The 25,742-nt window shown below is 46.4% G+C and overlaps 1 protein-coding gene across 5 annotated transcripts in view; it reads right to left on the reverse strand.

Moving 5' to 3' along the window:
- The window catches only part of DNAH14 (dynein axonemal heavy chain 14), a 165,537-nt gene that overhangs the window by 15,632 nt on the left and 124,163 nt on the right, over positions 1-25,742 (reverse strand). For 3 of the 5 annotated variants that reach the window (XM_069954737.1, XM_069954733.1, XM_069954736.1), the window contains 24 exons: positions 25,406-25,576; positions 24,930-25,103; positions 24,756-24,842; positions 24,357-24,554; positions 22,741-22,902; positions 22,315-22,506; positions 21,964-22,136; positions 20,109-20,217; positions 19,804-19,929; positions 17,166-17,260; positions 16,352-16,511; positions 15,279-15,410; positions 12,208-12,303; positions 11,564-11,704; positions 10,994-11,209; positions 10,527-10,757; positions 10,334-10,455; positions 9,210-9,454; positions 8,497-8,912; positions 4,755-4,950; positions 4,414-4,479; positions 3,924-4,130; positions 2,081-2,187; positions 506-662 (listed from right to left, as the gene is read on the reverse strand). In XM_069954737.1, the coding sequence (XP_069810838.1) occupies positions 506-662; positions 2,081-2,187; positions 3,924-4,130; positions 4,414-4,479; positions 4,755-4,950; positions 8,497-8,912; positions 9,210-9,454; positions 10,334-10,455; positions 10,527-10,757; positions 10,994-11,209; positions 11,564-11,704; positions 12,208-12,303; positions 15,279-15,410; positions 16,352-16,511; positions 17,166-17,260; positions 19,804-19,929; positions 20,109-20,217; positions 21,964-22,136; positions 22,315-22,506; positions 22,741-22,902; positions 24,357-24,554; positions 24,756-24,842; positions 24,930-25,103; positions 25,406-25,576 (3,979 nt within the window). The remainder of the gene's footprint in view (positions 1-505; positions 663-2,080; positions 2,188-3,923; positions 4,131-4,413; positions 4,480-4,754; positions 4,951-8,496; positions 8,913-9,209; positions 9,455-10,333; positions 10,456-10,526; positions 10,758-10,993; positions 11,210-11,563; positions 11,705-12,207; positions 12,304-15,278; positions 15,411-16,351; positions 16,512-17,165; positions 17,261-19,803; positions 19,930-20,108; positions 20,218-21,963; positions 22,137-22,314; positions 22,507-22,740; positions 22,903-24,356; positions 24,555-24,755; positions 24,843-24,929; positions 25,104-25,405; positions 25,577-25,742) is intronic. The other 2 variants (XM_069954734.1, XM_069954735.1) reach the window with 2 other exon arrangements.

Consider the following 25,742-nt stretch of genomic DNA (forward strand, 5'->3'; position numbering starts at 1 on the left):
AGGGGAGGAAGGACTCGGGTGACCGCAGTTTCGCAGAAGAACGTCGCTTCCTCCCCTGATCCTCAGATGTTCAATAAAGCCGGATTATTATACCCAGTCGGTGAGTGCCATCTTCCTTCTCCGTATCTGCTCTACCTGCAGTATACGTGTTCTCTCTCTGTTTGCTTATGTTTCCTTCCCTTTACTACCATTGTCCAAAAACATATATACACACTGGGGCCAATTTATACAACTCCCACTGATGAAATGAGATTGTGATCCCTTTTGTATTAGTGAGTGATGTCATACTCTGTGAACTCTCCCTCTCTCAAAACTAGAATAACTTGGTGCCATATAGAAATAGTGGATAGGTAGACTCCAGGTGGAGTCACTGATCAGCTGATCTGACTGAAGTGTAAAGCATGGGGAAGCTAGAATCCAACAGAAAATTGTGGTAAGAGGACCAGCAAAAATTGCTGCACCATAATAAGCAGTGTTGTTAGCAGTGATAACGTGGCCGTCTCACCAGCAGAGAGGATGAATATGAGCGGGGAGGAAGGACCGGACACATCCAGCGCCTGCTTCAGATTCATGGGGTGGCTGAGGACGTATTCTGCTCCCATCTTCTCAGCTATAAACTTTCGGACCCCACTGACCAAACATTCAGGACGCAGGACCTTAATCTGAAGAGGTAACATAATAATTATAGATAGTGGTGGGTAATATAGTCTTCTTACATGTAAATGTGGCCCCCACAGATGTATCTGGTATATACCTGCCTCTATCATAGACACACATCTATATACACATATTCACATATACAAACTGATAGATAATATTCTGATAACAGCGCACCTATAAAGTACATTAAAATCGATATCCTGTAGAATCTGTGTCACCGATCACAGATGAGGGCAGAAGACTGACAAGGGGGAGAAGACAGATGATACCTCTCTCTTAGCTGATAGCTGTTTGGCAAGTTATAAAATCATGTTTTTTTTCTAAGTTGAAAAGTCATAGAGCTGCCCTGAATAATTAAAGGGTACCTGTCATTATGTTTACTCATCCGAACAGCTTGCAATCGCTCCTGCTTTGGGTAATTAGGGATACAACCACGTCAGGCCGGTTCCGTGCATGAGCCCAATTCAATTAAAATAGGGTTTGTGAACAGAACTGGCCCAGTGTGGTCAGGAGCGACTGCAAACTGATCGAGTAAGTAAACCTAATGACAGGTAATGGTCGGCCCCAGTCAGAGGAAAAGAATCAATTGAGCTGCGTCACAGAGGGGCTGGGTTCCTTCCCACCGGGGTTCGGGCCGGCCCGCCTCCAGTGCTTTAGCCCCAGCGGATGCACGGTAATAGACCAATGCCGTGCGTGGAAACCAGGCCTGAGCTAAAAAAAAAAAGGAGTTTGGCATCGGCGCCATTCTATTGATATGCTACACTTAAAGAGAATGTACCTGATGGTACATTCTCTTCAAATTTTTTAATAGCATTACATTTCAAATCTCTGGCACTTTCTGGCACCAGTTGATTGGGATTTGCTGAACTACCCCTTTAATGTACAGTTTGTTTTATTTTTCCAGCACTGAGCTCTATACATCAATCAGGAAAAAGTGGGGGAGGGGGGAGGCGTGCCTACTGCAGCTCAGCCCAGTCCCTACAACACTTGACCTTAGAAGGAACATGCTTTATCAGCTAAGAGACATGTGTCATTGTTATGTCTCCATGGTTACCAGAGTGTTTTTACATGCTGGTAACACTTGGGGCCTCTATTAGGGAGTTGTTGTTAGACAGTCGAGGTACCAATCCCCTTAAAATAAAAAGATCATAGCTCTTAGTATAAATCATACTGTTATACAGTCATACAGTATATTACCATTCAGCACCAGGCAAGTAAAAGGAGTACTGATCGCCCACAGTCAGCAAATAGTCATTCATGACAGAAGTGATTGGAAAGAGTAAGAAAACAACACAGCTTCCAGAAACAGCGCCACAACTGTCCATGGGTTGTTTCTGGTATTGCAGCTGTATTAAAATGCATGGGGCTGAATTGTCATACCACACACGTCCAGGAAAAGACTGCTGATGTAATACTTTACCAATAGAAGCTTCTGGAATGAGGTCAGTGTTTCCCAGTTAAATACAGTAACAGGTTCTGATGTCTCCTGATCAGCAGCAAATCCTGGATCCAACTGGTGACCTACTGCTGGGGAATATGTTAATAACCAGGTGTTAGAAGAAGGGAAATCTACCTATCCCATATTCAACCATCTATATACAGTGGGGAAAATAAGTATTTGACACGCTGCTGATTTTGCAAGTTTTCTTTTAAGAAGCCCCTCCTACTCTGCACTCATTATCTGTATTAACTGCACCTGTTTGATCTCATAAAAAACAACTGTTCACATACTCAGTCAATCACACTCCAACCTCCAAAACCGAAGAGCTGGCTAAGGATTCCTAGGACAAAACAAAAGACCTGCACAAGCCTGGGATGGGCTACAGGACAAAAGGCAAGCAGCTTGGTTAGAAGGCAAGAACTGTTGGCGCAATTATTAGAAAATGGAAGAAACACAAGATGACTATCAATCTTCCTCGGTCCAGTGCTCCATGCAACATCTCATCTGAGGTAAGGAGGATTCTAAATAAGTTCAGGAATCACCGCAGAACTACACGGGAGAACCTGGTCAATGACCTGAAAAGAGCTGTGACCACAGTCTCAAAGATTACCCTAGTAACAAACTATGCAGGGCATGTATGGTCCCCCTGATCACACCAGCATATGTCCAGGCCTGTTTGATGTTCGCCAATGACCATCTGGATGATCAAGAGGAGGCATGGGAGAAGGTCATGTGGTCAGATAAGACCAAAATAGAACTTTTTGGTATCACTCATTGTGTTTGGAGGAAGAAGGATGTGTACAACCCCAAGAATACAGTTCCAACTGTGAAGCATGGAGGTGGAAACATACTGGGGGTGCTTTTCTGCAAAGGGGACAGGACAACTGCATCACAATGAAGGGAGGATGGATGGGGTTCTCTATTATGAGATTATGGCCAACAACCTTCTTTCCTGGGTAAGAGCACTGAAGATTGGTAAAAGCTGGGTCTTCCAGCATGACAATGACCCGAAACACACAGCTAGCACAACTAAGGAGCGGCTCTGTAAGAAGCATTTCAAAGTCTTGGAGTGGCCTAGCCAGTGTTCAGACCTGAACCCAAGAGAAAATCTTTGGAGAGAACTGAAACTCAATGTTGTCCAGCAACAGCCCCAGGAAATGTCCGACCTTTGTAATTGCAAGTAAAGGTTTCTGCACCTAATAATAAAGAGACTCGGTCAGTAGGATTATGGGGTCCTATCTAAAAGGAACATAAACTAGTGACAGAGAAGCTGAACAGAATGATGTATCACTTACATAGTTCTGTGCAGCTAATTCGGAGATATCCTCCTGAATAACATGGAAAATAAGTAGTCCTCTCCATTATGTGCATGAGCCCAGTAGTCCTCAATATTCATGAGAAGCAGAAAACTCCGCCCACCAGCTGCTATTTGGCAGTTATCTATCCATGCTGTGTATAAGCAGCAACTGTCAATCAGCAGCTGGAGGGCAGGGTGTGGAAAGAATCCTACTCTCCTGCATATTAGGAGAACAGTGTTAGTAATACACTGATCTGTTCAGTATTTCTGTCACTAGGTTTATGCCGCCCTCATTTAAGGCACCATATACCTAGCGACAGATTCAGTTCTGTTCTTTTATTTTATCAAATGCTTGTTCCATGTAATGAAATGCAAAATAATTATTTATGAATCTTGGATTCTTTTTATAGATTCTGTCTCTGACCGGTGTACTTACCATACAAATTACACACCCACCGCATTCTTTAGCAAAATTGGCAGCATATCAAATACTTATTTTCTCCACTCTCTGTCTATCTCTCTTACCTTCCTCACTTGTATACGGTTTGCTGAGTTGATCATACAGCTCCTCGGCCTCTCTGAAATGCTTCCATTGCTGTGTATTAGAAGACAAGGACTGGCACAGAGCTGAGAAGGCCTCCATGTATTGGCTCATGTACTGGCACTGCCACCAGGTGCCATCTGACAGCCCCTCTGGTATCCTAAATCCCAGAATCTCATCTTTGGCACCTGCTGAAGCAAAAGAAAATGCAATTAGCATCCCAACATGAATCATGGAACTTATATGTATAGACATTGATGTGGATAGTGATTTAAGTGTTTTTAGTAAAGAGGATATTTACATGGGTAATACTGACCTAACCTGATGATATATTAGATCTGACTCCCCACACCTCCCGTCTATCAGATCTTTGGCACCCAAAACTTATATAGCTCTTGTCATGCTGATGCTCTCCACTAGAGGCAGTATAGTCCGATCAATTAATATAAGTGGACAAGTTATCCTGGACATTACCTTCATCCTGCTCCTTCTTGTCAATATTCTCTGGAGAATGTTGCAATGGAGATGTTGCAGCTAGTCCTATAGAAGTGAATGGGATAGTACTACTGAGTGTTCACCAGTGCATAAAATACATAAAATACACCACAATCGAGGAAAACATAAAAAAGCTAAATCTGCTCCATGACCTCCCCTTGTGCTGCTGCGGTCCTAGACACTACATGTACAGTCAAAAGTAATGCATGAATGAGAACCCAAAGCAATGGTGGCTCTCCAGCTGGTGTGCAATGGGAGTTATACTCTCACAGCATGAGAACCACAGGTTGGAGACCACCTCCTTGGGCGTGTGACGTTACCATCGTTCTCGGTAGAGACTCTCTTTTTCATGACGTTGCTCAGCAGAAGTGAGTGCACAAAGAATTCCCATTCTGGCTGCGGTAGAAATCCCGGTGATGCCGACTCGTCCTGGTCGTTGCTGTTTTTCATAATGTTCACAGTCAGCATGAAAGCGAAGCAAAGCCTGTGCTCCATGAGGAGGGCCGTGGAGACAATCTGAGCCGAGATACAAGAAAAACACATGAATAAAACAGCAGAATAGGAGATAGCTTTTCACTCCTTAAAACGACTCTGTACTCATATTCTGCCCCCCACAAACCGCTTGTACCGTCAGATACAGAGATCCTCAGGCAGCACGCTCCATTGTGAGCAGCAGGGAATTTGGATGCGGGTGCGCACGGAATGGGCCCTCAACCAAATACAGCGGCAGTAAAGATCATCCGGCCAGGTCACGGAACGTCCGGTGTCTTACAAAGTGTGAACATGGCCTAACAATCCAGCGTATGTGCAGTGTTCAGACAGGTAATGAATAGGAAAAATCCAGCGAGGGTATTCCTAATAATGAGGATGGTGGGGAGAAGGGATGGAGAGGCGGTGGAAGGCTTGGGCACACACATTCTAGGCCACGCCAATTTGACACAGGACAGATCTAGGATAAAAAGCTGCTATCTGGCGGTACAAGCAGTTTGTGGGGGGCAGATTGTGGGTACAGAGTCACTTTAAAGGGGTTCTTTAGGATTAAAAAATCACAGCTGCTTTCTTCCAGAAAAAGCACCAAGGCTGTCCTCTGTTTGGGTATGATATTGCAAATCAGTTGCACTCATGTGAATGGAGCCAAGTTGTAATACCTGGGGACAGGGGTGGCGCTGTTTTAGGAAAAAGGCAGCTATGGATTTTAAATCCTCGATAACCACTTTAACACTGAGATGGCACCGAGCAACAATGTTACTAGAATAATGACAACTTTCACTATGTAGTCTGCACTCTTAAGCTCAGTCACAGCTCTCACCATGTAGTCACTGCTCACAGCGCTCACCATGTACTCTCTGCACTCTCAGCTCTGGTCACTGCTGTCTCTGCTCACAGTTCTCACCATGTACTCTGCACTCTCAGCTCTGGTCACTGCTGTCTCTGCTCACAGTTCTCACCATGTACTCTGCACTCTCAGCTCTGGTCACTGCTGTCTCTGCTTACAGCGCTCACCATGTACTCTCTGCACTCTCAGCTCCTATCACTGCTGTCTCTGCTCACAGCGCTCACCATGTACTCTCTGCACTCTCAGCTCCGGTCACTGCTGTCTCTGCTCACAGCGCTCACCATGTACTCTCTGCACTCTCAGCTCCTATCACTGCTGTCTCTGCTCACAGCACTCACCATGTACTCTCTGCACTCTCAGCTCCGGTCACTGCTGTCTCTGCTCACAGCGCTCACCATGTACTCTCTGCACTCTCAGCTCCGGTCACTGCTGTCTCTGCTCACAGCGCTCACCATGTACTCTCTGCACTCTCAGCTCCGGTCACTGCTGTCTCTGCTCACAGCTCTCACCATGTACTCTCTGCACTCTCAGCTCCGGTCACTGCTGTCTCTGCTCACAGTTCTCACCATGTACTCTGCACTCTCAGCTCCGGTCACTGCTGTCTCTACTCACAGCTCTCACTATGTACTCTCTGCACTCTCAGCTCCTATCACTGCTGTCTCTGCTCACAGCACTCACCATGTACTCTCTGCACTCTCAGCTCCGGTCACTGCTGTCTCTGCTCACAGCGCTCACCATGTACTCTCTGCACTCTCAGCTCCGGTCACTGCTGTCTCTGCTCACAGCGCTCACCATGTACTCTCTGCACTCTCAGCTCCGGTCACTGCTGTCTCTGCTCACAGCTCTCACCATGTACTCTCTGCACTCTCAGCTCCGGTCACTGCTGTCTCTGCTCACAGTTCTCACCATGTACTCTGCACTCTCAGCTCCGGTCACTGCTGTCTCTACTCACAGCTCTCACCATGTACTCTCTGTACTCTCAGCTCCGGTCACTGCTGTCTCTGCTCACAGTTCTCACCATGTACTCTTTGCACTCTCAGCTCCGGTCACTACTGTCTCTACTCACAGCGCTCACCATGTACTCTCTGCACTCTCAGCTCTGGTCACTGCTGTCTCTACTCACAGCGCTCACCATGTACTCTCTGCACTCTCAGCTCTGGTCACTGCTGTCTCTACTCACAGTTCTCACCATGTACTCTCTGCACTCTCAGCTCCGGTCACTGCTGTCTCTGCTCACAGTTCTCACCATGTACTCTCTGCACTCTCAGCTCCGGTCACTGCTGTCTCTGCTCACAGCTCTCACTATGTACTCTCTGCACTCTCAGCTCCGGTCACTGCTGTCTCTGCTCACAGCGCTCACCATGTACTCTGCACTCTCAGCTCCGGTCACTGCTGTCTCTGCTCACAGTTTTCACCATGTACTCTCTGCACTCTTAGCTCTGGTTACTGCTCACAGCTCTCACCATGTACTCTCTGCACTCTCAGCTCCGGTCACTGCTGTCTCTGCTCACAGCTCTCACTATGTACTCTCTGCACTCTCAGCTCTGGTCACTGCTGTCTCTGCTTACAGCTCTCACCATGTACTCTCTGCACTCTCAGCTCCGGTCACTGCTTTCTCTGCTCACAGTTCTCACCATGTACTCTCTGCACTCTCAGCTCCGGTCACTGCTGTCTCTGCTCACAGCTCTCACCATGTACTCTCTGCACTCTCAGCTATGGTCACTGCTGTCTCTGCTCACAGCTCTCACTATGTACTCTCTGCACTCTCAGCTCCGGTCACTGCTGTCTCTGCTCACAGTGCTCACCATGTACTCTGCACTCTCAGCTCTGGTCACTGCTGTCTCTGCTCACAGGTCTCACCATGTACTCTCTGCACTCTCAGCTCCGGTCACTGCTGTCTCTGCTCACAGTTCTCACCATGTACTCTCTGCACTCTCAGCTCCGATCACTGCTGTCTCTGCTCACAGCTCTCACCATGTACTCTCTGCACTCTCAGCTCTGGTCACTGCTGTCTCTGCTCACAGCTCTCACTATGTACTCTCTGCACTCTCAGCTCCGGTCACTGCTGTCTCTGCTCACAGTGCTCACCATGTACTCTGCACTCTCAGCTCTGGTCACTGCTGTCTCTGCTCACAGCTCTCACTATGTACTCTCTGCACTCTCAGCTCCGGTCACTGCTGTCTCTGCTCACAGTTCTCACCATGTACTCTGCACTCTCAGCTCCGGTCACTGCTGTCTCTGCTCACAGCTCTCACCATGTACTCTCTGCACTCTCAGCTCCGGTCACTGCTGTCTCTGCTCACAGCGCTCACCATGTACTCTCTGCACTCTCAGCTCCGGTCACTGCTGTCTCTGCTCACAGTTCTCACCATGTAGTCTCTGCTCACAGCACTCACCATGTACTCTCTGCACTCTCAGCTCCGGTCACTGCTGTCTCTGCTCACAGTTCTCACCATGTAGTCTCTGCTCACAGCGCTCACCATGTACTCTCTGCACTCTCAGCTCCGGTCACTGCTGTCTCTGCTCACAGTTCTCACCATGTAGTCTCTGCTCACAGTGCTTACCTGTACTCTCTGCACTCTCAGCTCCGGTCACTGCTGTCTCTGCTCACAGTTCTCACCATGTAGTCTCTGCTCACATCACTCACCATGTACTCTCTGCACTCTCAGCTCCGGTCACTGCTGTCTCTGCTCACAGTTCTCACCATGTAGTCTCTGCGCTTTTACCTTGTATACGCTTCTGGTTAAAGTGTTGCAGATATTGTGCAGGTATCTCTGCGTATCCTCTCTCTTCTCCTCCTCCTTTTCTTCTCTCTCTTTTCTCTGTCGGCTGAGCGGCCGAATGATTCCAGAAGAAGTCAAAGGGATCTGAGATTTGGAAGTTGTGGACACTTTCATGGCCTCCACAAATAACTGGTGGAACCATTGTAGAGAGAACTGGTACATGTAGTTCAGGTGGATTAGGTCGGCCACTACGAAATACAGGACAGCCCCTCGCCGGGCCACGGGGAGGTAGATGCAACGAGCCGCCTCAATGGTCGCTTCTGTCTTCCCAGAATCCCTCATTCTCTTGAGGACATCTTTGGCCGTGAGCTTGGATTTTTGCAGGGTGCTGATCAGATCGTCATCATCAAGTAAATGCCCTAAATGTTAATGGTTACAGATTATAATGTGGTTGTAACAATGTGCTGTCACCAGGGTAGCGACACCACCTCATGTTAATACAGGATGCTCTATAAAGAGGAGCACTCCGCACATCCATATATTAGACAGACAGCCCACTGATTTCAATTTAAACTTTGTGATACTTCATTTCTCCAGTGGTGGCGCTGTAGGCACACGGAACATACTAGCTGCTTGTTGGTAGTCCTAGCTGTATAATCAGGGTAGGGGTCCTTTTAAGAGAGATAAATTGTAAAAAATGCAAAAAGTAGAATCACCTTGAGTTTTCTGCAGTAAGGTGAGTGACTGCTCCTCCAGGCCTCGCAGCGTGCTCAGATCTGACGCTATACTCTCCAGTATTCGGTATCTTTGTGCTTCCAGTTGGGGTTGTTCGTGGGTGACAACGCTGCTCAGGAGCTGATCCTGGAGCCCTTTATAGGTCACCGTGAAGTTTATCAGTGTGACCGAAATACAAACTGCTGGTAGGAAATGTGGATTTGGGTTCTGGGTTGACATGTACAGCCTAAAACAACAACCGAGAGGAGGGAAAGTGATGGGGGAAAGTATTGTCACTGGTGACGTTGCGGCTGACAATGGGGGCACAATCTGCTGGCACTGCATGGTGGACACCCTGTGCTGGCACTACATGGAGGAGGCTAAATATGTCCGGAACTGTATGGGGAGCACACTCTGGTTAGAACTGTACACTTTGGCTGGGAATGTATTGTGGGTATATACCAGGAGCTGCACTGTATGAAGGCGCACAACACTGCCACCTTATGAAGGGGCACACACACTGCCACTGTATGAATGGGCACACAATGCCACTGAATGAAGGCACACAAACACTGCCACCTTATGAAGGGGCACACACATGCTGCCAATGTATGAATGGGAACACAATGCAACTGTATGAATGGCCACACACACTGCCACTGTATGAATGAGCACACACACTGCCACTGTATGAAGGGGCACACAATGTCACTGTATGAATGGGCCCGCAATGCCACTGTATGAGGGGGAACACACACAATGCCACTGTATGAATGAGCACACCCACTGCCCCTGTATGAAGGGGCACACACAATGCCACTGTATGAATGGGCACGCAATGCCACTCTATGAGGGGGTACACACACACTGCCACTGTTTGAATGAGCACAGAATGCCACTAGATGAATAGGCACACACACTGCCAATGTATGAATGGGCACACACAATGCCACTGTATGAATGGGCACACAATGCCACAAGGCCAGTATATCTTTGTGGGTAAAGTGGGTAAGTAATGTACACTTACTGGTAAAGGCTTATGATATATATGTAAAGGGGTAAATGAATTACTCGTGTAAGTGTGTTTTAAAATAAAAGAAGGAAGAAGAAAAAGAATGAATCTTACCTAAAATTTTTGTTGTACTCAATTTCAGCATCTCCTAAACGTATGACGTCCTGTCCTGCCCGCCAGTGAATCTCTTTTCCAAGTACAGGCTTGAGGCTGGGGTCCAAGTCATCAGGGACATCCTGTAAGAGCAGCGTGACGTGAGTATATAGCGGTGGTAACTATTATCCCAGCTGGGTAAGGGGGTGAGTACCTGTATGAGGATGGGCTCCCCGAGGCGAATAGCGGTTTCCAGGGTTTTCATGTAGCTGGGATCAGAGGCGAGAACCTGGCGTAGTTTCCCACCTTCCATCTGGCAGATCCACTTATAGGCCTGACCATTAGGATCAATCAGCAGAGGCCAGCGCTGCCCGTTCTTCACTAATATGGCGTTCTCTATTGAGTAGGGATCAGGGGGTAACCCTTCACTGTGCCAGCGTCTCACCTGAAGGGGCACAATGTTCACAAGGAAGCTTAAGCTTTATCCTATTATTACACAATTATCCATCATTACTTCTATCACAATGGATAAGCCTATTCCTGGGCCCCATCGCAAAATATTGTTTACATGGTTCATCTGCCATTTACAAGACTGGACCTAGGACGCCAGAGCCAAGGTATGACTGCTACCTCTACACCCCCTAAACCTATACCACCAGATAAAACCTTACAGAACATTACCTCGGTCTCAGCAGCCATAGCCTGGATAAAGGAGTAATCTTCTGACACTGGGATCTGATATGTTTCACAGAACTCCGACCATTGCCCCATCAGCTGTGCCCGATACTCGGAGGTAAAAACCCCACAGTACACAATGAACGCAGCAGAAACCAGGACGTCACCGATGATTCCTTTCAGCCGCAGGTCCAGCTTCTCTACTGACTCTTTCCATCGTACCTGGACAGCAATATATATAAAAAGACACTATAAATTAAAGGCAGTCCATGTATCATGTGACCCCTGGGGGGAGCCCACTTCAGGGTCATCTTTTCCTTAGCTTATTAGGTGGTAGGCTCATAGACTTGCCGCAATGTTAATGTGCACAGAGTGGTTAGTGGTGTGATGGTGTCAAGCAGCATCTGAAGAGGCCCTTATTTTCCTCTTTGCTGTGGGGCCCCATCATCTTCGTCAGTGATGCATAACCCGTGGCCTTTGGGTGTACATGTGTGATGGGAATTATAGTTATGCGATAGCTGGAGAGCTGTGGGTTGTGCACCACTGGTCTACATAATATATCCTTATATACTGCACCTTCTCCTCATCCAGAGCTGTAATCAGAACAGAGGCCCTCTCCAGGCGTTTAGTGGTCAGCTGCTTCCGGAACGCCAAATGATCCTTCTCTGCGACGCTGTTGTTGTATTGTTTTTGCAGCAGACATTGATGTTCTTCAACCTACACATCAAGAATACTGTTATGTGTCTATAGTCATTTAGCCTGTTAACTTTCAGGTTGTTAACTTCTTATGTCAATGCAGCTCCCTGCTGGTTAAGTGTCAGTGTATTCAACATTCTCCAATGTGGTGCTTTGTGGCAGATACAGGAAGCTAGAATTTTCAGAAAATTCCAGGACCCAATGGGGGAGATTTATCAAACTGGTGTAACGTAGTATTGTTTTAGTTGCCCCTAGCAACCATTCAGATTTCACCTATTATTTTTTTAAAGAATCTGTGAGGAATGAAAAATGGAATCTGATTGGTTGCTAGGGGCAACTAAGACAATTCTACTTACACCATGTTTGATAAATCTTCCCCAATGTGTCTGTTCAGAGCAGCGGATCTCAGCATAAAAAAAAAAAGTTTCACATTTTAATTGTATGTTAAAAGCCCTTTTATATCTCCTGCAGCTGCAGACAGTGGACTATAGATGCTGTAAGGGACAGATATGTGATGGTCTCACCATAGATAAGCTGGCCTGCTTTTGCTTCAGTCTCTCCTGCGCCAGCTTCAGAGCTTCCTGGGCTTCTGCTACACGTTCTTGTTTTGGAATCACCATCTGCAGTGAACAGAACAGAATCCTATAAATGATAGATCTATATCTATATGGGAGGCACTGCATGATGTACCCAGCGTCTATATGGGAGGCACTGCATGATGTACCCAGCGTCTATATGGGAGGCACTGCACAATGTGCCCAGGGTCTATATGGGAGGCACTGCACAATGTACCCAGCGTCTATATGAGAGGCACTGCACAATGTACTCAGCGTCTATATGGGAGGCACTGCACAATGTACCCAGCGTCTATATGGGAGGCACTGCACAATGTGCCCAGCGTCTATATGGGAGGCATTGCACAATGTACTCAGCGTCTATATGGGAGGCACTGCACAATGTACCCAGCGTCTATATGGGAGGCACTGCACAATGTACCCAGCGTCTATATGGGAGGCACTGCACAATGTACCCAGCGTCTATATGGGAGGCATTGCACAATGTACTCAGCGTCTATATGGGAGGCACTGCACAATGTTTCCAGCGTCTATATGGGAGGCACTGCACAATGTACTCAGCGTCTATATGGGAGGCACTGCACAATGTTCCCAGCGTCTATATGGGAGGCACTGTACAATGTAGCAGCGTCTATATGGGAGGCACTGCACAATGTACCCAGCGTCTATATGGGAGGCACTGCACAATGTACTCAGCGTCTATATGGGAGGCACTGCACAATGTTTCCAGCGTCTATATGAGAGGCACTGCACAATGTACCCAGCGTCCAGGGCCGTATTTACCACTAGGCACCCGTGGTCCGGTGCCTAGGGCAGCACCTTGCAGGGGGGCAGCACCAGGGAGCAGGGGGACAGAAAAAACTATATTTTTTATTTATTTAATTTTTTTTTTAGTTTTCCTCCTCCCGTTCAGACTTGCCAGTAAATCTGGTGTTTTTTCCAGGGGGGTGGGGGGTATGGGGGTATTGGTCAGATCTGGTAGCGCCAATAGGTTCGCGAAGATGGGGCGTCTTCAGGTTTAGTGCCTAGGGCAGCAGCAGCTGTTAATACAGCCCTGCCAGCGTCTATATGGGAGGCACTGTACAATGTAGCAGCGTCTATATGGGAGGCACTGTACAATGTAGCAGCGTCTATATGGGAGGCACTGCACAATGTACCCAGCGTCTATATGGGAGGTACTGCACAATGTACCCAGCGTCTATATGGGAGACACTGCACAATGTACCCAGCGTCTATATGGGAGACACTGCACAATGTACCCAGCGTCTATATGGGAGGCATTGTACAATGTTCCCAGCGTCTATATGGGAGGCACTGCACAATGTACCCAGCGTCTATATGGGAGGCACTGCACAATGTACCCAGCGTCTATATGGGAGGTACTGCACAATGTACCCAGCGTCTATATGGGAGGCACTGCACAATGTACTCAGCGTCTATATGGGAGGCACTGCACAATGTACCCAGCGTCTATATGAGAGGCACTGCACAATGTACCCAGCGTCTATATGGGAGGCACTGCACAATGTACCCAGCGTCTATATGGGAGGCACTGCACAATGTACCCAGCATCTATATGGGAGGCACTGCACAATGCACTCCGAGTCTATATGGGAGGCACTGCACAATGTACCCAGCGTCTATATGGGAGGCACTGCACAATGTACCCAGCGTCTATATGGGAGGCACTGCACAATGTACCCAGCGTCTATATGGGAGGCACTGCACAATGTACCCAGCGTCTATATGGGAGGCACTGCACAATGTACCCAGCGTCTATATGGGAGGCACTGTACAATGTACCCAGCGTCTATATGGGAGGCACTGCACAATGTACCCAGCGTCTATATGGAAGGCACTGCACAATGTACCCAGCGTCTATATGGGAGGCACTGCACAATGTGCCCAGCGTCTATATGGGAGGCACTGCACAATGTGCCCAGCGTCTATATGGGAGGCACTGCACAATGTGCCCAGCGTCTATATGGGAGGCACTGCACAATGTACCCAGCGTCTATATGGGAGGCACTGCACAATGTACCCAGCGTCTATATGGGAGGCACTGCACAATATGGCCAGCGTCTATATGGGAGGCACTGCACAATGTGCCCAGGGTCTATATGGGAGGCACTGCACAATGTACCCAGCGTCTATATGGGAGGCACTGCACAATGTACCCAGCATCTATATGGGAGGCACTGCACAATGTACCCAGCGTCTATATGAAAGGCACTGCTCATTGTACCCAGAGTCTGCTCCTCATGTATCAAATGAGATGTATACGGAGGCCTGACACATAAGAAATATAGCATCCGACAACATTGATGGGGTGAAAAGGTGTGAGAAGCCCCACCGCTTATATAATTTTGGCTACCTGCAGTCACCTCTAGGGGGAAGACCTAAAATGAATTCAGTGGTGGTTCTATAAATCATCATACCCCCCCCCTAGTGGCTGAATTGTTGTACATTTAAACAGGCTCTTTGGGACTTTGAAAGGGTTATCCAGGATAAGACAAAAAAAAAAAAAGATACATTTTTGCCAAAACAGCACCTCCCCTGTCTGGACTGAGCTGCAAAACCACACCCAAACTGAGGACAAGAGGGGTGCTGTTTCTGTATACATAATAAAGAGGTTGCAACTGTGGTGTTTGCCAGACCCTGTATGAGCTGTCGCTGAAATGTAAATAAAAAAAAAAAAGAAAAATTGATACTCACCTGCCGTGATCCCTTCACCACATCCACCACTGCTCATCCAGAGGGAATCAGGGACCACCAGGACAAACACAGCAGTAAAATGGGACAGGTGAGTATCATTTTTTTTCTTTTTTATCCCTCCCACAGCCGATACCTCACAACTTTTGTGCCTTTGGATGACCCCTTTAAGCTTTATTATTATACGTCAGCAGAATGACAGCACAGGGTTTACATAGTCAGGCTCCATATTTAACTCTAAATTTTAACCAGTAAATGGAACCAGTAGAGGCATCCAGACACCCAGCTTTATACTTCTGTATACTGACCTTCTGAACCTCATGGTAGTGTTCCAGAGCCAGCACCCACTGACACAGAGAGCGGCACGCAGTAGACACAGCCCCCACCTTCTGCGGGTTAAAATCCGGAATACTGGAATACTTCTTCAAATTATAAAAGACCTGTAAGAACATCAGATATATATTACCTATGTACATAGGAGGCAGGATTATAAGGGAACAAGGTTATAGTGGTTATAAGGGGCAGGATTATAGAGGTTATAGGCTTGGCTATAGGGGGGCAGGGTTATAGTGGCCCCAGGCCTGTCTATATTGGGCAGGATTACAGTGGCTGGATTATAGTGGCTATTGGCTTGTCTATAGGGTCAGGTTTACTGTGGCTATAGACTTGTCTATAGGGGGCAGGATTACAGTGACTATAGGCTTGTCTATAGGGTCAGGTTTACTGTGGCTATTGGCTTGTCTATAGGGGGCAGGATTACAGTGACTATAGGCTTGTCTATAGGGTCAGGTTTACTGTGGCTATTGGCTTGTCTATAGGGGGCAGGATTACAGTGACTATAGGCTTGTTTATAGGGGCAGGATTACAGTGGCTGAATTATAGTGGCTATAGGCTTGTCTGTAGGTGCAGGATTATAGTGGCAATAGGTTTGTCTATAGGGGGCAGGATTACAGTGGCTGGATTATAGTGGCTATAGACTTGTCTATAGGGGCAGGATTGCAGTTGCTAGATAATAGTGGCTATATGCTTGTCTGTAGGTGCAGGATTATAGTGGCCATAGGCTTGTCTATAGGGGTAGGATTATAGTGGACATAGGCTTGTCCATAGGGGCAGGACTATAGTGGCTATAGGTTTGTCTATTGGGGCAGGTTTACTGTGGCTATAGGCTTGTCTATAGGGGCAGGATTACAGTTGCTGGATAATAGTGGCTATAGGCTCGTCTGTAGGTGCAGGATTATAGTGGCAATAGGTTTGTCTATAGGAGGCAGGATTATTGTGGCTATAGGCTTGTTTATAGAGGGAAGAATAATAGTATACCATTTTATTGACAGCACTACTGGGTACAGAATAAATCACAAGATTCCCCAACCTGTAGTCATACCTTCTCTGGGATACTGTCCTTATCTAGATTGACCAGTTTTTTAAGGAATCCTGGGTCTCCGAGGAGCACTTTGGCTGTGGGCCAGTCAGGCTTATGTTGTAGCAGCACGCACACAGCGTTCATGACTGTCAGTACTAGGAATGGTGGGTGAGTATATACTCTGTAAAAGTTAAACGGTGCATATGAAGAATGGTCTGATATTCACATGATGAAATCACAGGTTTATGTTTATGGAAATCACCCGTCAGACTAATTTTTAATGAATTCCATAAACATTCAATATCAATGTTATTTCTGTGGATTCTACTTTCTCAGCATCCCCATGGGGATTTGTGCTACACCCAGTTGCCGAGTTTCTCAATAACCCCAGACCTTATTATGGCAACTACATATTAGACCCAATGCCAACTCTCAGTTCCTGTCAGGAGGGACATCATAGATCTCATGACAAATCTCATTGGCTCAATCCCCACTGAGAGAGCTGCTAAATCAACTACTCCTTTACCAGAATTAATTAATTTGTATTATTTTTTTTTAACTAATCACTTTCATAATATATCTGTATATTGGATGTTCTATTTTTCTGACTTGATAAGTGATAAAATTCTGTCTGCCTGCAGCTGCCACTAGAGGGAGCTCACTACATATGGATGTATACAACTAGTACTGCACTCTACTTGAGCTGTATAAATCTGTATGTAGTGGCTTCTGTGTGGCAGCTGCAGGTATCCACTATGACAGTGCCATAAAGGGAATGTGCAATTCCAACACTAACTGTTGTTATTGAGCATGATGACTGGTTTTATGTTCTTACTTTACTTCTGAGATGTCAGCCTTATCCAGGGAATCGAGGGCGGACACGGCGTCTTCCAGGGCGGGCAGGACGTCACTCAGCTCCTGCTGGGCTTGCTGCAAAGACAATAACACATCATGAATCCTCCACAATGATATCTAATGTGGTTTCTATCCACTGTGTGAAATCTATTTTTGCTCCAATTCATCGCATTTACTATTCTTTCTGATTGCTGTCAGTGAATGGACCCTTTCTTCTTTACATCCAGAAAAACCTGCACAGGCCGAAAAGTTTTTAACACTGACAATACTAACACTACTGCATCTAGTCAGATAGTTAAAGATCTCTCTCCTCATTAAGGCTATGTTCACACAAAGCATTTTTGTTCAGTATTTTTCAACCAAAACCAGGAGTGGTTTGAAAACACAGAAAGGCTATGTTCACACACTGTGGAAATTTAGTGGATGGTCGACATTTAACGGCAAATAATGGTTGTTTTAAAACGGCCATCCACTCAGTTTCAACAGTGTGTGTGAACATAGCCTTTCTGTGTTTTCAATCCACTCCTGGTTTTGGTTGAAAAATACTGACCAAAATACTGAGCAAACATACTGTGTTTGAACCTAGCCCTAGAGTGAAGATTGTAGCAAACAATCAGCTGTGAAAAAAGTACAACCCAGGAGTTTGGCTTTGCTTTACCTTAGGCTATGTTCACACAGAGCAAAAGGGGCGGATTACGCGAGGAAATATTTCCGCCTGAAATCAACTGACGCTGAATTCCGAGCAGAATATAAGCAGAATGCAAGCAGAATCCCTGCGTATTCAGCCAGGAAAGTGTTCAGCTCGTAATCAGCTCTTGACAAATTCAGCGCGGAATACTCGAGGAATCCGCATGCATTCAGCGCTGAAATTCAGCAAGTATTTGGCGAGTAAACTAGACTATACCAGAATATATACTAGAATCCTCCTCCCCCCCTTTTTTCCCCATTTCCGCGCTGATTCAGCGCGTAATTTTCGCTTGTATTACGCTTGTATTCCGCGCTGAATACGCGCGTATTCCGCGCTGAAACAGAAAATTAGAGCCCCATTGGTTTGTATAGGCTTCCGCTAGCGGAAGAATGAACATGTTCATTCTTCTGGTGACTCCAAGAAGGATACGTGTAAAAAATATATTTTATTTCTAATCATTAAAATATATAACATAACATGAAAAAGATACAAATATTTACAAAAGTCTCCAAAAGTAGGTCCGTAGTCAGTGGGAGGTTGGTAAGGCTGTCATGTCTTTGCTGGAGGGAACTCTGTATATGTCCACAGATAACAATGCCATGTCCAGTCTCATTCACAGACAGTACCGACAATATCTCCTGACCAATTAATTGAACCAATAGTGAAGGTGATCAAGCTACCACCGGACAGTTACCAAACCATGATCCTCTAGTTTAGAATTGTCCCAAGGCGAACAGACCGGCCAACATGCCCAAAGCGTTTCAGTATCATATGTCAGATACGTCATCAGGGGCTAAACGGTCATAGCGAGACATGCTCCCGTCCTCCTGTTGCTGCGGAGTCAGCAACAGGAGGACGGGAGCATGTCTCCTCAGGAAGCGCTGACTGTTAACTGGTCCTAGATGTGAGTCTGTACCCAGGTTGACTCTTGAGCATGACAGATACCCGCAATCAGTCACGTACGGTGGGATAAATATCTGTTGGTTACCTGGACGTTGGTACAGTGAGTACAGGACACAGCAGCGCTCCATATCAGCATCACACACATATAAACTACTGGCGTGCACAATTAGCCATGAATCATGTGTTAATGTGATGTCTTATTTATCTTGTCAAATCTATGACATATATGACGCTATGACCGTTTAGCCCCTGATGACGTATCTGACATATGATACTGAAACGCGTTGGGCATGTTGGCCGGTCTGTTCGCCTTGGGACAATTCTAAACTAGAGGATCATGGTTTGGTAACTGTCCGGTGGTAGCTTGATCACCTTTACTATTGGTTCAATTAATTGGTCAGGAGATATTGTCGGTATTGTCTGTGAATGAGACTGGACGTGGCATTGTTATCTGTGGACATATACAGAGTTCCCTCCAGCAAGGACATGACAGCCTTACCAACCTCCCACTGACTACGGACCTACTTTTGGAGACTTTTGTAAATATTTGTATCTTTTTCATGTTATGTTATATATTTTAATGATTAGAAATAAAATATATTTTTTACACGTATCCTTCTTGGAGTTACTTGTATTTAAGCGTAAGGATAAAACCATTGTGGGGCTGGTGTACCCGATATCACACTATTGTTTAAAATCATTCTTCTGGTGGAAAGCGGATTAGTTCAGTGCGGAAATTCCACTGTGTGAACTGCAGAGCAGAATTTCCATTCAACACAATCGAAATTAGCTCTGCACCTATTTTAACGGCTGAAATTTCAGCGCTGATTCAGCGCAGAAATTCAGCTGCTTTTGCTCTGTGTGAACGAGCCCTTACAGTGTCTGGTGTAAAGATGACAAGTTCCAGACTGCAATCCCCATCTGAAGCTGCAGAATTGTGAATGCAGCACTGAGGTATAATTCAGTCCGGGCTGATTTCCTTTTTATACCTGGCAAACACAATTATATTATACAGAAAACAAGTCACCTCAGCGTATTCCTGTACAATCCTCGTCTCTTCTGCCATCACCTCCTCCTCCTGCTGTACGATGGCTCGGACCTGCTCCACCACCACTGAGTCCTTCTGCAGCTTCACCATTAATTCTTCTATCTCCTATCAGAGGTAGAAAGTGAGAAAACTAAGATGAGAGATACCTATTGTGACTGTATATAACTATATACAGTCTATTTCCTATTCATCTCCTATCTGTCATATCTATCTGTCTATCTTATATGGTATATATATATATATATATATATATATACTTTATTTCCACCCTGCATCATGATTACCTTAGATTTCTGCTCTATTTGTGGCCCCAGGGTAACCAGTTCCTGCTGCATGATCTCAATGGAAGCTGTAGCATCCAGGAGCTTAGACAGCCCAGTAAAGAAGCGATCCCTAAGAGAAGACAAGTTTTTTTACGCTCTAATTTTATGAGTACATAACATTTACAATTAAGGGCACGATCACACGCAAGTTTGCTGCTAAATCCACTGCTATACCTGCCCATTCACTTCAATGGGATGACATACTCAGGATTCTCATCTTGCTGCGAGTATGTCAAAGTCAGCGCCTTTAGCCCCCGCTGTCCGGGTACATACATTACCAGTCTGCACTCCGGCTTGTTTGGGGGCTCCCAGCGTCTCCTGACGCTCAGCCTATCAGTGTGCTCCGGCGGGGCAGCGCACTAATTGGCTGAGTGGGACATCCAGTAGGTACAGTGGGGTAGGTACAGTATGCTCCGGCTGGCGGGAGGCTAAGGGGGCTGTCACTTGCATACTCGCAGCGGGATGTAAACCCCACTACGAGTATGTCTTCTTATACAGCTGACACTAGCACACGCCACACACACACTCATCCCAAGCACCACACATGTCACTGTCATGCCAGGTAATCACCACGCCAAAAGGACAATCGCTTACATCAGAAAAAATGGTATACTGTTGACACTGGGACACACGCCACACACACACACACACACTCATCCCATTTCTGTCAGCGTGGAAAGGGTGGACACTTCCTGTGTTTGGTCTTTTTTTTTAAAGAGAAAAGATCAAATATTGTCCAGAGAGAGCGTGGATCATAGAAAAAGGGAGACACCTAGTGGCCACAAGCTTAAGGTTGTTTTAGACAAACTATTTATTTTTTTTGTACCAGTGCCTCTTAAGGGTCTGTCCACATCTACAGACTCGCAGTGTAAATCTCGCTGCGAGTCTGTCAGGTCCTGGCAGTTCCCTGTCACTACATACGGTAGTATGCGAGTATGTAATTCTGCCAGCCCCTTCATGGACAGGACAGGTAACGTGTATACAGACACAGCAGGGCGGGAGCCAAAGGGGTTAAGGGGCCGGCAGAATTACATACATGCAGCGGTCGTTTAGACAGCTGCGAGTATGTAGTGACAGTGAACTGCCAGGACCTGAAAGACTCGCAGCGAGATTTACGATGCGAGTCTGTATGTGTGGACAGACCCTTAAAGAGACTCTGTCAGTAGGTGTTTGCTGTCCTATCTCAGGGTAGTATAAACTAGTGACAGAGAAGCTGAACAGAATTTTGTCTCAATTACACTGTTCTGTGCAGCTGATTTGGAGATATCCTCCTGAATAACATGGACAATAAGTAGTTCTCTCCATTATGTGCATGAGCCCAGTAGTTCTGGATATTCATGAGAAGCAGAAACTCCACCCACCAGCTGCTGATTGGCAGTTATCTATCCATGCTGTGTGTAGGCATTCACCTGTCAATCAGCAGCTGGAGGGTGGGGTGAGTGGTATTGCAAGAATCCTATTCTCCTGCATATTAGGAGAACGGCTGAACAGAATGATGTAAGTAATACACCGATCTGTTCAGCATTTTTGTCACTAGTTTATGCTGCCCTCAATAAAGGCGGCATAAACCTAGTGACAGATTCCCTTTAAACACTGTCAGCTCCATTGAGCCCTTCTCCCTTTGTTCATGGAACTACAGGGGTTAAATGGCTGGAATCAGTTGTCTCCAATTGCTGCAGAGTGATTGTGCAGTCACTCAGTTGTCACTAAGAGGTTAATGCATTCTATTAAGGACTAGGTTCACACAAAGCAGTTTTTCATGATATATGGCACACACTGGACTAGTATAGGGTAAGACTTGCGGCTCGATAAGCACCTGTCCTCTATAAGCTTTTGCTTCCTCGTTTGCAGGATGTGTGAGAAGGTGTCTATGAAGCTGAGATAGCTCTGAGGTGTCACGTAATAGTGCCTCTGGGTCTCCTCCTGGTATTGTGCCGCTTTGCTTGAAACACTTTTGTGAATAGCGACACAAACCTGCGCAATGTTACTCTGTAAAGACACAAATAACACATGTGAGTTTCCACCTGTTGGGCTCCAGTGACAAGCTGCAAGCGGTGAGAGATTTCCCTGCAGCACCCCCACAGGTGAGTTGAAGCATTGCATGTCATCCAATAAAATCAATGCCATGCTGTCTGCACCAATGTTGTGTTAAGATCCCAGGGCTCACCTGGTTCTGTTGCACCAGATCCTGCTGTGTAATGTAGGTATCTGCCACACTGAGAAGCGCCTCCTGGGGCCATCCGCCATACCAATCAATGGTGCAGCAGTTCACTAGAGACGGGTGTGTTCGGCAGTGCTGGCGGAAGGTCTGGCCCGCTGGACTCAAAGATAGAACCAAATGGAGATTGCAACGGACCCTCTGCATGGAAGAACAAGAAACCAGCCTTACCAAAAAGGAAAACCAGCTGCATAAGCTTGAATGGGCCTTTATACAGAACTAGCGAGCTACTATAGGGGAGACTGTACTATATCACTGCTATATACATGGCGTTTTTCACAGATTATACTCTATATACAAAAAAATGGAGGGTGCAGCTCTATGTTTTACAAAGGAAACTGTATGATGTGATAAGACACATTAAGTGCCCCCTACCTTCAGGAAGAAGGACAGCATTGACTCTGGGCTGTCAGACATATTGGCCTCTGCAGCCTCCGTCTTCAGTTCTACAAGGAGACCGTCCAGCTCGTCTTTGTCAAACAAGTCAGGAACATCTCCTGAGTTCAAGATGCAGTTGATGTCTTCTAAGAAGGAGTCCTAAGAAAGACACAGAAAAGCTGACACTGTCTGTCCCTGATATACACGACACATACATATAATAACTGAGAAGCTTTAGTATCAACCATGGGGGCAATGTGCAGCCATTTCTGTGTTCTCCAGGCTTGCCTATATATATATATATATATATATATATATATATATATTAACCACTGTTCCTGTGTGATACACACAACACATACACTCACCGGCCACTTTATTAAGTACACCTGTCCAACTGCACGTTACCACTTAATTTCTAATCAGCCAATCACATGGCGGCAACTCAGTGCATTTAGGCATGTAGACATGGTCAAGACAATCTCCTGCAGTTCAAACCGAGCATCAGTATGGGGAAGAAAGGTGATTTGAGTGCCTTTCAACGTGGCATGGTTGTTGGTGCCAGAAGGGCTGGTCTGAGTATTTCAGAAACTGCAGATCTACTGGGATTTTCACGCACAACCATTTTTACAGAGAATTGTCCGAAAAAGAAAAAACATCCAGTGTTCTGTGGGCGGAAATGCCTTGTTGATGCCAGAGGTCAGAGGAGAATGGGCAGACTGGTTCGAGCTGATAGAAAGGCAACAGTGACTCAAATAGCCAACCGTTACAACCAAGGTAGGCAGAAGAGCATCTCTGAACGCACAGTACGTCCAACTTTGAGGCAGATGGGCTACAGCAGCAGAAGACCACACCGGGTGCCACTCCTTTCAGCTAAGAACAGGAAACTGAGGCTACAATTTGCACAAGCTCATCGAAATTGGACAGTAGAAGATTGGAAAAACGTTGCCTGGTCTGATGAGTCTCGATTTCTGCTGCGACATTTGGATGGTAGGGTCAGAATTTGGCGTCAACAACATGAAAGCATGGATCCATCCTGCCTTGTATCAACGGTTCAGGCTGGTGGTGGTGGTGTCATGGTGTGGGGAATATTTTCTTGGCACTCTTTGGGCCCCTTGGTACCAATTGAGCATCGTTGCAACGCCACAGCCTACCTGAGTATTGTTGCTGACCATGTCCATCCCTTTATGACCACAATGTACCCAACATCTGATGGCTACTTTCAGCAGGATAATGCACCATGTCATAAAGCTAGTATCATCTCAGACTGGTTTCTTGAACATGACAATGAGTTCACTGTACTCAAATGGCCTCCACAGTCACCAGATCTCAATCCAATAGAGCATCTTTGGGATGTGGTGGAACAGGAGATTCGCATCATGGATGTGCAGCCGACAAATCTGCGGCAACTGTGTGATGCCATCATGTCAATATGGACCAAAATCTCTGAGGAATGCTTCCAGCACCTTGTTGTATCTATGCCACCAAGAATTGAGGCAGTTCTGAAGGCAAAAGGGGGTCCAACCCGTTACTAGCATAGTGTACCTAATAAAGTGGCCGGTGAGTGTACATACAAATATAATAACATATGATGAAGGAGGCAGAGATATCACCTGAATGATGTCCGAGCCCCGGATGAGGAGCACCACACTGCGGCCTATCAGCCCCGCTTCCTTATAGACTTTCTTCAGATCCTCCCTGAAGTCTGTATGGCCATATCCCTGAGTGATGGATAGCCGAAAAAATGTACAATTTGATATGTAGCAGGCCAGCGCCGCACTGCTCACTTTCCCCGTCCCATCCAGACCAACCTGTGATATCACATAGGAAAAAGAAGAGGGAACCAAAATTAAGAAAACACGCAGGTCATTACTAATAATACTTCTATTGCAGTGTCCTGTACAGACCAGGAATTACAGCTCTGGAGGACCCAGGGTCAATATGAGATCAGTAATGCTATGTATAGTGTTTGCCATCTGGAGTCTGACTAGCTGTATAAATATGTTTCTTACCATCATCATGTGGCCCCCAGGTTGCCTGAACACCCGGGCGGCCCTGGTGATGTGCTGGACGGCCTCCAGGAAGAACACGTAGCTGTCCTGCAGAAAGGTCACACAGAGATGATGTCAGAAGGTTAAGTGTCGTCAGGGCCGATACATGCGATACAGTAGTATACCAACACTGACCCCAGCCCCAGCCGAGCTCATCTTCATCTTCATCCTGTACTCGTCCAGTTTGGACACCAGCTGCTTGTGACTTGTCACTGGGCGATAAACTCGGGTCTTGGCCGCCGAATCCAACTCCAGAAAATCGACGAACTGCAGTGAATCCCTCATCAGCTTCTCCGCCGGCCACGAGATCTAAGAGAAGAAAACTCAGAACATGGTGGCCAGCAGAGGAGGAGTGGGGCAATGTGGATAGGGCTGCAGAGGACGGGGCAGTGTCATGATGTAATAAGAGGAATGGACAGCAGACACATGGTGGAAGGAGCAGGTTTCTCAGCAGCACAGTGTATTTCAGGAGCTAACAGACTCAGATACTCATCAACAGCAGAACATTGCTGTGATATTACAGGAGCAGGATGGCAGAGCGGCCAATCCCTTCTTAAAGGAACACACACCCCTAAAAATGTTGGACATCTGGCATCTGCTCTTCTACATACCTTGAAGTAGTTGAGCAGTTCTTCTGACAGACACCGATAGAAGATCTCTCTGTCTCCCGCATCTACAAGGCGGTCATGAAACACTCGGGTGGTCTCATGCATAAGCAGCTGGGCTGCCATATCCTTGGTGATAATGACGGCTTCATTGGCCTGGAACATCCCATGCAGGACCTGGAGCAGAATACAGAGCAATGACCAGTCTGTGCTGATGGATATAAGTGTTTTGTGATACAGAGACCCAACTCCTCTGCATAGATAATGATACAAAATATAATATGCTGGCTGCTAGTAGTTACCACTAGGGGGAGCTCAGAAACTAGTGTATAATGTTTATACA

This window comes from Dendropsophus ebraccatus, chromosome 15, assembly GCF_027789765.1.
Source record: "Dendropsophus ebraccatus isolate aDenEbr1 chromosome 15, aDenEbr1.pat, whole genome shotgun sequence".
Taxonomy (NCBI): Eukaryota; Metazoa; Chordata; class Amphibia; order Anura; family Hylidae; genus Dendropsophus; species Dendropsophus ebraccatus.